The sequence below is a fragment of the Enhydra lutris genome, unplaced genomic scaffold (assembly GCF_002288905.1).
Source record: "Enhydra lutris kenyoni isolate GAN:26980312 unplaced genomic scaffold, ASM228890v2 scaffoldscaffold35, whole genome shotgun sequence".
NCBI classification, from domain to species: Eukaryota; Metazoa; Chordata; class Mammalia; order Carnivora; family Mustelidae; genus Enhydra; species Enhydra lutris.
The window spans coordinates 1,319,932-1,332,614 of NW_019154119.1; the positions used below are offsets into that span (position 1 = coordinate 1,319,932).

The following is a 12,683-nucleotide window of genomic DNA, read 5'->3' on the forward strand; positions in this document are numbered from 1 at the left end:
GGCCTCTGTTCTCTCACGCATGAGTATCTCTCCACGGGTCTGCTTGCATGTCCTTGACAGCTGGTTTCCCTCCAGGTGGCCAAAGCAGAGCCTGCACTGTTTCTGGCCTTGGAGGTGTCACCCACGGTCACTTCCATCATATTCTGTTGGTCGTGGGAGCTAGCCCCGATTCAGTGAGGGACAGAATAAAGCAAGGCATGAGGACCAGTAGATGAGATTTGCTGGACACCTTCAGGGATGCTGGTGGCCACACCTTCAAAAACCATCAGTTCTTAAGTCAGAGCTGAGCTAGGAATGCATTTCCCAAATCTCCTTCTTCCTCTCCCCATGAATGGGCATCTAGTATGCTGAACTCTTGTTTGGGGGATGTGGAGAGAGACAAGCGTCCTTCCCTAGAGATAGGGGACTAGTTCCCTAGAACTCATATTCAGGTGCGGAAGACTGTCCCATTTCCAAAAGTTCTAGAAAAGAGATCTGTACAGAATTACAGAAGCACAAAGGACAGGTCATTGCTTATGTGGGGAAGATGGGGAAGGCCTTCACAGCAGGAGGGACATTTGCTCTGGATCTTGAAGGATGAGTAGGAGCTCATTAGGTGGAGAAAGGAGGAAGGACGCTGCTCCATGCAGAAGTCCTAGGATGAGTAGTAAAGGAGAGTTCTAGCAGCAAATGCTGCCACCGAGGGAGGTCTCAGGGGGCTGTAATAGGGAGTTTGGACCTTCTGCATCAGGAGCCACTGAGGGCTTCTGGCCAGAGGAAGGCCTGCACAGAGCTGTGTTGTAGACAGGATGTGAGTGGCAGGGGCAGAGGGTGGAGGCAGGAAGCCCAGTCAGTAGGTTGCCCCAGGGATCCCTGAGAGGAGTGAGGGCTCTGGGAGCCGGGCCCATGCGAACAACAGAACAGGAGTGGATTCTGGAGGGTTTTCTTAGTAGACGGAGCTCACATGATGTGGTGAGGCCTTGTCTTTGGCGGGTTGGGAGAGCGCGGACGGGGAAGGCCTGAAGGTCATGACTGAACTTTCCACTATCTTTTCCCCTGGGGCCTTCCTTTCCTAATTCTTGGCTCCTGGCAGGTGACCCAAGCCCAGCTGTGCTCAGGCCCTGAGCACGAGGGCCCCGCTTTCTCTGCGCAAATTCTCCTGTTCAGTGTTTGCTTTTGGAGGAACGTGTTCAAGTCTCAGGGAGGCCAAAGGAACGTCAGGCTCGTTGGCCTAGGATTGAGACAAAGTGTTTTCAGCCACAGACTTCTTTGAGAATCCAGTGAAAAGTATGAATCATCTTCCCAGAGAAAAACAAAACCAAACCACAAACAACCCACACATTTGCATACACTGCTTTGCCAATGGTATCAGCCAGCTCCCGGGGCCCTGGAAGTCCAGCCTTGGATCTCCAGACCCCCAAACTCAAAGCCCTGAGCCGAGGACAAAATTAGAAAATGAAGAGAAGAAACATTTGACTCCCCAAATGTCTGTTATTTACTTCCTCGTTTAATACCACTCCGTGTAATTGGACAGCCCCTGGAAGAGCTGGAAACAGGAGGAAGCACTTACCCAGGGATAGTCCCTGGTGGCGCCAGCATCACTTGGCGGGTTTATTTTCATTATTATAGTAATTTTCGGGCTGCGGGCTACAATTTTCCCTTGCAGCGAGGTATTAAATTGAAATTACCCCAGATGTAATTGTCACACGAAATGATCCTGGACACGTGGAAATGAAAGCTTTTTCAAGATGGAGTTTTATTGTCTGTGCCAGGGTGTTAGGGCTCTGCCTGGTTAAACTTGCCAGATTTCCGCCTGTGTGGCAGGAGGTCAGGAGTCAGCATGGGGGAGATGGGCTGGAGCTGCTGGCCCAGGACACGGTGAAGCCTCTGTCGACTTGGATGGACACAGACCAGGGAGCAGAGCCCAAGACTTGGGGGAGGCTTGGTGTGGCCACTAGGAGCCCCTGTGCATGAACTGGTCCCACGTTTATGTTCTGTATGCTAACTTAACTTGGATCCAAGCCCAGGTTTCCCTGTGGAGGTGGGCAATTTAGCTTCAGTCATTCTGGGCTTTCCCTGCCCTGGGGTCTTCACCCGTGCTGTGCAGCTGGGGTGGTCCCCCCAGACGCCAGGCCTCTGTCTGTACTGGGGACTGCCGCAGTGCCCTTGGTTCCAGCCATTTAGATCTGCTTTGCCCCCCAAGGCCTTATGTGTCCTCATGCCTTTCCTCCCCCAGATGCACCCTGCTGGTCTACTGCGCTGACCTCCCCCCCACCAGCATCATCATCACCTTCCACAACGAGGCCCGCTCCACCTTGCTCAGAACCATCCGCAGGTAAGATGACCCTCCTCCTTGGCCCCGCCAGGCCCCTCCCTCAGGAGGGGGAATGGCCCTGCCGGAAAAACATCGGGCATTTCTGACTCCATGCCCACATTGTCTGACACTCATGCATCCATTCCGTCACTCCCCGCACTCCTGTGGGGGCAGCGCGTACCGTTTCATAGGGGAGAGACAGAGGCCCGTGGTGCTCTCCAGCTCGCCTGTCACTGGTAGCCACAGAGAACCTGGAGCTCTCGCCCTTGACTGTGGTACTAGACTACCTCTGGAATGAGTTCTAACTCCCACAGCTGCCAAGGTTGTGGAGGCTGGCGAGGCGGAGTCCATACCCAACCCCAGCATTGGGCTGGGATTAGAACTTGCGTCTGCCAAGTGCCGCCTCTCCCAGCACCCACCTCACCACAGCTTCGCACGTGGCCAGGAGCCGTGGTACGCATCAGAGCAGCCCGAGGGCAGTGGCTGACCTTTGCTTTCCCGGCCATCTCCCTTCTGTTCCAGCCCCAGCCCCACTCTGCCTCTCCACCCGCCCTCAGTCCTGAGTCTGGACCCCACTCTTGCTCTAACAGGTGCATCCTTCCTTTGGCCCGTGGCCTGCATGAGTCTGAGACATGCAAACGTCCCAGCACCAGCTCCCAGTAGAACTCTCCTCAGAACACAGTCGGGGCCCTGGGGGCTTGGCCCTCGTTGTTTTGGCTCCCCTTCTGCATACCATGTCCTTCTGTAACTCTGGAGCTCCCATACCCCTCTTCCCCTCCCTCCATCTGTCCCCCTTTCCTCTTTTGGGTCTTGGGCTGCATTGGCATCTCAGATGGTGGCAATGGTGACCATTAGTCGGGAGGCCCCTGGTGTGTAGACATGCCTGGGCTCATGCTCTCAGCTGGGGAGGTGTGAGGCTGCTGCTGTACCCAGTCTACAGCTGAGAAAACTGAGGCTCAGAGACACTAAATCAAAGCCTCCTGTTGCTCAGCAATGGTGGCGAAGCTGGGTTCAAACCCTTGCTCTCTGACCTCAGTTCTTCTCAGCATTCTCCAAGGGCCAGGCTGGTCTCCGGGTGGTGTTCAGCAGCCCTGGTATTGGGGCTGACCCTGGGACAGAGCACATGCATACCTCCATGCCCCTAGGACACACGGCCCGCATGAGCCCATCCCTGTCTGGTAGGCAGCACAGCACAGGGTCGCTGATCCTACAGGGAGGGAGGGCCTAGAGAGTACAGTCAAGCAAGGCAAAAACTCTCGTCATTTCCATCACGAAGCCACACTTTCCTGTTCCTGGCGGGGGGGGCAGACAGGGAAGCTCCAGGTGGTGGGAGGGAGTCAGTAGTAGGCTCACCCTGATGGCGGGCACCAAGTCTTGGGGACCACCTGTCACTTACAATGAACGTCCTCTATGCAGTGTCCATGCATCCCATGGAAATGCAGGGATGGGCCTGCCCGAATGCACATTGTTTCCCCCTGTCCACAGGGGCAGCTCTGTCTGCTGCCCAGATGTCCCTGGCAGCTGGCTGGCTCATTCCTTCTGCCAGCTACTTGCCCTGTCTGTCCTACCTGCTGCATTCACCCCACCAGTCCAGAGATCCGCACCTGATTTCCCAAAAAGCCTTCAGATCTTAACAAGAAGATGTCCTGAGTCACTGTCAGGAGTCACCATGAGCCTCGCGGTAGACGAATAAAGTACCTTTCGGATTTGTAAACCTGAGCAGGTGTGTGTAGGGGCAGGGGTCTGGGGACCTCCGATTTACCTGGGTCTTTTCTGGTGTGGGGAGAGCGTGGTTCCTGGGCCGGGCAGGGTGAGCAGGTGCACTGTCAGAGCTGATTGCTTTGACAAAATGCCAGACCACAGCCCCACTGCCGTCATGGTCTGCCTGGGCATGAGGTAGAGTTTCTAGAACAGACTTAGGGCAGCCTCTGCCTTTCCCACCATGGTGGTTGTTCCACAAGGTCATGTCTGGGCATGTATGCCAGATGTTTCCATGAGGACACTATAGGATCAGAGAGAGGCTCCTTGCCTTCTGGGCTGGCCTCCCTTCTTCCTTGCAGGAGTCCTCTGACACCAGACACCTCCAGCCCCTCAACACAAACACACACACATATACACACACATTTAGGGCCTTCTTCTGGGGTCTTTACTGCCCATCTCAACTCTAACACTTAAGGCATTTTTCCCAGATGTCATCTTCAGGGAGCTCCTTTAGGGCAGGGACTACATCTTATTCATCTCTAAGTTCCCTGTGACTCAGTTGCCTAGTCAGGGAAATGGGAATCATGACCATAGCTACCACATGGAGTTGCTTTGGGTTTAGTCAGCTAAGGGACTGACCACTGTGGTTAGCAGACATTAGCTATGTCTGTATCTGCACAGCGACTGGGCTTTCAAAAGAAAATAGACTGTGGGTCCCTGGGGTTCAGTCCTTCCTTTGCCACCTCCTAGCCGTGTGACATTGTGTAGGTCACTGACACCATCCGTAAGGGCGGGGCTAAAAATACCTTTCACATTTCCAGTGTTTGCAGTTCTATCACACTTCCCAAAAGAAGACATTACCTTGGGACATTTGGGGGTGTTCAAAGACCCCATGGGGCTCCCAACACCCCCCCATATTTCCCATACAGGGTCACTTCAGCTGCTGCCCATAGACTCATCCTTTCCAGCTCTATAACGTACTTTCCCTTCTCCCGCTACTCCTCCATCTCCTTATAATTGTAATAATGATGTATTATAATAATGTTATTAATACTTTAAATGTATGCTGAGCTTTATGGTCTCCAGAACACATTTCTTCTCACTTCAACTGCAGTCCCATCTGGAACCTGTGAAGTCAGGGGTGCGTGAGGTGAATGGAGACCCCGGGCCACTGGGCTAGGAGGCACGGGAGCCAAGACTCGGGTTTTGGACTCCCTGGGGAGTGGGGGGAGGGACAGCTAAGGGCGCAGCCCCAGCGACTCTGTCCGCTGGCCTGATGGGGGCTTCCCTGAGGCCTGGTACACTATGTTCTGAAAGGGGGCTTGAGGCCCATCAACACCATACTTTTCAGAAGGCCCCCAGGAAGTCCCAGGCCATACACCAAACTGGGTGCTTTGCCAGGAGAGCCCATGGATCTATTTCCCGCCTCTGAGGAACTTCTGATATAAACCAGGCGCCCCGTCTCTGATCCAAGCATGATACACGAAAACCTCAGAATGAAGGGAGGACCTGTGTGTGAACAGACAGGCTTTTCTATCCTAAGCAGGGTAAAGGAGAATTTTAGCGGGGGAAGCGAGGAAGATGACTTCTAGAAATTTCCATGGCAGGTATTATTTCCTTGGGATTCTCTACCGTTCTTACACTCCCTATCCCAAGGCACAAATAAATCAGTGGCCCTGAGATGGGACTGAATGAGGATCACTTCCTCTCCTGTTGTCCCCAGTGCAAGGGTATTCTCTAAGATCCTCCATCATTCATGTTCCAGAATTCTGATGACTTTGCTGCCAGGCTCTCACAAAAAGACGCTCAAGGGTAGGACTGAATGTACCCTCTCTTCCCCTCCCTTCCCCCAGCACTTGGCCAAGCCTTCGTCCCTCTGTTCATCCCTGCCCGAGCCCTCTTGCCCGTTGAGCTCCTGAGTTAGCTGTGGGACTGGGGGCTGGAAGGGCACACATGGTGGCACTCAGAGCCAGCAGAAGCCTGATGGGGATGCTGACGGGGAGGGAAAGAGTCACAACCCAGATCAACGAGGGTACTTCTTTCCTTAAACAAAGAGAAGATAAGCCCTGAGGAACAGTTTATCTTGTCTGGTACTGCAGGGGGTCCCTGTGTATATGTGAGACCCAGGGCTGTCCCCTTCCTTTCCCGGCATCCTTCACCCCTACCCACCCCCAGGGGCGCTCAAGAGCTTGTGCAATTGATCTCTTTATATCCCAAATCTCTTTAACCATTGCTGTTTTGTGAAACTACCCTGGATTTCAAGGAGCAATGTCTTAGATTAAGGTGGATAAGAAATGGGACCCTAGAGCCAGATTTGCCTGCTCTGCTACCCACCATGTGACCCTGGACAAGCTCCTTGACCTCTCTGCCCAGTTTCCTTTTTATAAGACGAGAGCTACTGATAACTGCCTCACATGGTGATGGGGAAGAGTGAGTTCAGGTGGGTAAAGTCCTTGATGCAGCATGTGGCACAGAGGGAGCCTGTGCAAGTCACAGCAGGTGTCATGATGGCTCTCCAGCCTGGGTAGGCAGCCGCCTTGTGTGGCTCTCCGGCCGGAGCCCACATCAGAAAGCCCTGGAGCGTCCCATCCTCCAGATTCTAACTCAGTAAGTCCAGAGTGGGGCCCAATCACTTGCCTTTCTAACGAGTCCCCAGGTGACGTAGAGGCTGCTGGCCCTGGGATCACCGTTTGAGAACCAGAATCTTCCTTATTATCCATACCCAGATTCTGAAAGCAGCTGCGGGGCCAAGCTCAGTGCTCAGCACCTTCCACGCAGCTGAGGAAGTCGGGTGTTGTAGGTTCAGTAGCTAAGTACCTAAGCACCTCGTCACTGATGCTCTCGAGCCGGCGTGGGTAGAGTACTTGACCCCAAGTCATCCGAGCTGCAGAGCGCCCAAACTCAACTGCCAGCCGGGCCCCAGGTCTTCATTCCGCTGGTATTTATGGAGCAGTTGATAAACCCAGCCCGCGTAGAGCACCTCAGAGTTCACAAAGCAATTTCAAATACATTTCCTCATTCCAGATGCACAAAAGCCTGTGAAGTAGGTCAAGTATTAATATCGCCTGCCTTTACAAGGAAAATGTAATTACAGATGAAAACGAAGGCTAGGAGCAGCCTGGCGTCTTGTTCGGGATGGCGGACCGCCCGGCCTCCCACGCTGCTCACACGGCCATGCCCGCCGCCCCCCACCCCGGGAGGCTCCGTGTGGGCCCTGCCGCACAGGCACGGCGGCAGCCAAGCGGAAGGTGAAGGTGGGTGCTGGCTACACAGCCCCCCTCTGGCAGAGAAGTGAGCTGTGGCAAGGGAGGCCCCGTTCTAGAACAGTTCCCAGGCAGAGTGGGCCCCGGGTACGCCAGTGAGGCGAGCACTTACTCCCCAGCTGAGGCTGTCGAGAAAGGGCATGGAGCAGTCCTGGGAGAGAGAGGCTTATCCAAAGCTGGAGGAAAGGGAGGTTTGGCTCCGTGGCAGAGGGGCTAGTGAAGCGTCCTGGCGGACAGACTGGGGACAGCAACGTTGGGAGGGGGAGCACAGAGCAACCAGGGGCGGGGTGGTGGGAGTGGCAGTGGATGTGCAGAAGGAGAGCCCTGGGGAGGACCATATGGGGCCAGGTCAGCTCCCCTGGACTACACTTGACCTTCTTCCTCCAGCCACCCCAGGAGCCCAGAACACCTGCCTTTCGCAGGCCCTCCCGGTCCAGACCCATGTTCCTGGAGCCCCCCGCTCTCACTCCAATTGCTCTGATTAGAGGAGCAAAAACAAGCCAGGTGTTACCAGGAAATGGTCTAATTAGCACTTAGTGCTGACGATTTCTGGGTTGTTTTCTTTTTTAAAACCTGGACATTTTTTATTCGCTAATCATCTCTCAGTTCAACCAGCACGGAGCTGCACACGATTTACCTTTTGATGTTCACAGAAGAGAACTCTTGAATTTCAAAGAGCCGGCGGGGATTTGGGGGGAATCGCACGCAGAAGCTGCAGCCTTAATCAAACCTCATTAGAGGCTATTCTTCAAGCAGGTTTTCCCTCTCTTGCTGCCTCCCTCCCCATCCCCCTTCCCTGTCTGATTACAAGACTGGTTATTGGGTCGGTGTGTGTTTTCTTTGGGTCTCTCAATTGATCCCAAGTGGTGAGGGTCTCCCCCCACCACCGCCTGCCCCTCCCTGTCCCCACCTCCCAACAGCAGAGCTCAGGGCTTGGAGTCAGGGTTCCTCTCCCACCTTATACTAGTTGCCATGGTGAGAATTAAGGCTTCATAAATAAAAGTACCTCCAGGCAAAGTTCTCCTCCTGGAGAGTCTCTGCACCCTGCTTAGACAGGGAGGCTCACCAGAAACAGGGCTCGGATCTGCCCTCCTGAGGGAACTCACAGCGCCTCCGCCAGCAGCACCATGTGAACCCCTTTCCGACCCGTGCAGGACCATGGGCACCCCACCGTAAGTGGTGTGGCCCCAGAAGTTGTCTGAGGAGCTGTACAGTCTGGGGGGTTTTGGAAGTGGGTTACAGCCCCCTTTGGGAGATCCCAAAGGAACATGGAAACCCAGCCTCGCCCTGGGAGTCCCGATCCATAGCCCAGGCCAGCACATGAAGTCAATCCCGAGATCATTCATTCCTACTACCCCAAAATAGCAGTAATTGCCACTTCGAGCCAGACATGGTGCTGAATCCTCTAGAAACAGTCTCTCTCCAATTCTCCCAACAGTCCGGTGAGGTAGGTACAGATATTCTTATCCCTGTTTTACAGATGGGGCTTCTTGCTACACAGAACAGTAACTAGCCCCAGATCACACAGCTTGTAAGAAGGAGCTCCTAGACAGTGGGCTGCTGGCAGGCAGAGAGGACATCCCCTTTGTTCCTCGTGGACCCAGTGCTGAGCGCATAGGAGGTGGGCACTACACGTCCCTGGAGGGAATGACGGGCCACGGCTCTGGGCTGGCCTCTGGCAGCACAGAGAGTCCCGACAGGGACCCTGCCCCCAGGGACACGACCATCCCGTAGGGCTAGCAAACCAGCCCTCAGCGTCGGGCACGATGAAGGCCTCGGGAAGAGGAAAGAGTCAGTGCTCGCTAAGTAGCAGGTGGCTGTGGGGGAGGGGTGCAGTGAACGGGTCCTTGTGGCACAGGAGGGGCATTGCAGACCACGGCTTCGAGGGAGACAGGGGTCCCCATTAGGAACAAGCAGGATGCCACCAGACGAGGGTTCTGGGCGTGAGGAGGCTGCCAATGGGGGCCATGGCCACATGGTGAAGAGCGAGCATGCTGAGGGTTTGGGCAGGGGTGTTGTAGAGCCACTGTGCAGGCTCTGTCTGCTGGTCTGTCTGCGTTAGTGAGGGAAGTCTCACAATGAGCCATCCGATCGAGCCTTCAAAGGCTCACTCCAGAGGCCCTGCGAGGACCGCCCAGTCAGGTCAAGGCTGCTGCAAAAAATGGGGCAGAAGTTGACCGTGGCAAAGGTGGACGAGGTGGAAGTGGTTTGAGTGACCTTCTCTCATAGACGAGCAGGTCTCGGTCACTGACCCGGTACAGGGTTTGGGGTGGTGGCGGGGGAGGGCAGTCACTGAGGATGACTCCTGGGTTCCTGCCTTGGCATGGGGCACCCGCGGCCGCACTCACTAGCAGGAGGCAGGGTCGTGTCCCAGGGGCTCACAGGTGAGCCGTGTGACTGCGTGAGCCCTTTGGGCTGCCCTGAGTTTTCATTCCTCAAATACAATGGTGTCTAGGTAAAGCTTGGTTAATACAGGCGTTTGCTGCTAGACGTCATAATTCTCTCCCTCCTCTGCCTCGCAGCGTGTTAAACCGCACGCCAATGAATCTGATCCAGGAGATCATATTAGTGGATGACTTCAGCAATGACCGTAAGTATATCTTCGCCCCCTTGCTCTGTAGGTGAAGGTTTCTGTTCCTGCGTAACAGGCAGAGGCCAGGCCACTGGTTCTCCGGGGAGGGAGGAAAGCCTGGGTTTACAGCACGTGTGGAAGACTTTGAGTGTCCATCAGGGGCTCAGGAGGGAGACGAACCTTGCATTTTAAAAACAATGTCTTGGATTCCCGGTTGCGAGTCTTTGAGGACATATGCAGTAGATTTAGTTGATCCTTGATTGGGTTGGTGTGTGTGTGTGTATGTGTGTCATTGTCACCCAACCTACATTTCTGGACAGGGACACCTTTGGAGGATTGACCCTAGGACCCAGAACCCAGAGCAATTGTTATTGCTAGAGTTTCTGACTTGTATCTGTGATCATCTGCTAGCCTGATCACAGCCAGAAATACCCTCTCCTTTCATTCCCATGAAGAGCTGGGTGGGCTCCACGGGAGAGGGGCTAAGGCTGGTAGACCAGTGAAGTGAAACCAACATGGTGGCATCCCAGGGTTGATAAATCCAGCAAGGGATGGGGTAAGGAGACAAGGCAGAGACAGATCTGGGGTGATACCTAAGATAGGGTCTCCTCCTGCCCATCCTGACACATTCCCCTGAATGGGGAGAGTTAGTCCAGCTCTGTGTGATGGGGCACAGTGGACAGACCACTCAACAGATAAGGTCTCCAGTATCGGAAGTGCATAATCAAAAAGGAAACTCCAACATTCATCTCATCCATTGTGTGGTCTCCCAGCAGTTTTTGCTAGACCCCACTAGAGTGAGCAGGACTCTGGTCTCATATTTTTAATGGTCTATGGAAAAGGAAAAGGCTCTCCAGGTGACCATACCATACCAGGTGTCCCCGTCAGGAAGTGCTTCCTAGTAAGCACACAGGTGCTGCTGTGTGACTGACCTGCTCCAAAGAGGGCCCCTTGTGGTCACTTTGCACAGAGTGGGCCACATTGCATATGGATAGAAGTGTTGGGTCAGCCTCATCCAAAACCCACAACCATGCTGGCGTTGGGACGGGGCTCTGTGGTTGGGAACAGGGACGGCAGGCTGGGCTGCCTTGCCTAATCTTCGGGTTCACATCACTCCAGCGAGTCCTGGGATGCTCACACCACATAACCTTCTGTCTTCACAGCTGAGGACTGCTTACAGCTCATCAAGTTGCCCAAGGTGAAGTGCATACGCAATAGCGAGCGACAAGGTGGGTCTGTGTAGAGGGGTGTGAGTGGGGGGGGTTGGGGGGGTGCATCCACCTGTGTTCAGCATGAGGGGGCTGTCCTGTTGCTCCTCCATGAACTCTCTGGAAGACAGAGGATGGGGCATCCACATGCCTGTTTGTCCCTACCACAGGTCTGGTCCGGTCCCGGATCCGGGGTGCTAATGTGGCCAAGGGCACCACTCTGACTTTCCTAGACAGCCACTGCGAGGTGAACAGGGACTGGCTCCAGCCGCTGCTGCACAGAGTCAAAGAGGTGAGTGGGGCAGACTGAGGGTCAGGGGCTGTGTCCCCACCTTCCCTAGGCTCTCTCAAGCCCGTACTTCACATATGCCGCTCCCTCCCAGGCCCTCTGGGAGGGGCATGAGACTCATCGCTGGCCCCATGTTATATAGATGAAGACACTGAGATCCACGGTCACACAGTGGGCAGTGGTGGGGCAAAGTTGGGGACGTGTTTCCGTTTCATGCTGTCACCCGCGGCAGGCCTGTGAGTGGGGCTAATGGCAGCTGCTGATACGTGACGCCTGCAGCTTCTTGGGTGCAGACAATAGAATATTCCAGAAAGGGAGCCCTGATATGTGCCTTTTGTGACAAGGAGGCAGCGGAGTTAACTGATTCTTGTCCCCCAGTTCCCGAGGCTTCTGTCTTCCCTCCACCCATGCATCACCCTTGCCTGGAGGCCGAGGCAGGTGGACGGGATGCTGAGAAACCTGAGCTCCTGGCCTCTGCCTGCCCTTAAATTGCTCCGAAATTCTGCATGCTTCCTCTCTCCATTCTCAGTCGCTACTTTTGAAAGTGAAAAAAACCTTAATGTTCCCCATTCGTTCGATCTTCCACAAAGACCGTCCACCCCTGTCCTGATCTACAGAAGGCACTGTGTTGTAGGAGCCTAGCATTTGGGCTGTTGCTGTCCTCCCTGCATTTCTGACTCCCGCGGCTGCTCTGTGAAGTACGAGGCTGGGTATTTTTCAGATACCCATTTCGCAAATGAGGCCATGGCGTGGGGGGAGTGGTGTAACTTGGGCTGATTTTTCCTGACGGGCACCACGCACACCAGAGCCCCCACACCGTCTGCCCTGAGGCGTGGTGATTTCCTCCTGGCTCTCTGCGGCAGCTACCCTGCTTCCCCTGCCCCTCCCCGCCCCTCAAAATGACAGTGTTGACCAAAGAATCCCTGTGTGTGAACCACTCAGAGAAGTGGGAAATCCTTCCCAACTCTGTTCGTTCTGGTGAGAGAACCTCGGTGTGTGAGCAGAGCTCTCACACGGGGGCCCAGACGTGATCACACAGGATCACCTGCCCTGAGATTGAGAGGGACACTTAGTGCCCTTTAGGAAAATCCTCTCTTCCCCTCCTTCTTCCACAATCCAGGTGAAGAGGTCTGCATTGAGAAATAGATTAGGAACAGACCATGTAGTTGAAGGGCCCTGGAGCCCCTTCCAGATCTTCCCCTCTCTGTGTCCCAGAGGGGAGGGGCACTGGGGGTGGGGCGGAAAGTGCCAGCCCTCTGTCACGTGGTTGGTCCATGCCCCCCACCCCAGAACAGTTGCCTCATTAGCATAAACTCAGGTCTGGTGAGAGAGGATTGCCGTGGATCACACAGATGCC

The 12,683-nt window shown here is 54.7% G+C and overlaps 1 protein-coding gene across 1 annotated transcript in view; it reads left to right on the top strand.

Moving 5' to 3' along the window:
• LOC111154121 (polypeptide N-acetylgalactosaminyltransferase 14) overlaps nucleotides 1-12,683 on the top strand; it is a 203,971-nt gene that overhangs the window by 158,761 nt on the left and 32,527 nt on the right. Inside the window, exons 3-6 of the mRNA XM_022513524.1 lie at nucleotides 2,216-2,314; nucleotides 9,780-9,847; nucleotides 10,993-11,058; nucleotides 11,208-11,329. Of these exons, the coding sequence (XP_022369232.1) occupies nucleotides 2,216-2,314; nucleotides 9,780-9,847; nucleotides 10,993-11,058; nucleotides 11,208-11,329 (355 nt within the window). The remainder of the gene's footprint in view (nucleotides 1-2,215; nucleotides 2,315-9,779; nucleotides 9,848-10,992; nucleotides 11,059-11,207; nucleotides 11,330-12,683) is intronic.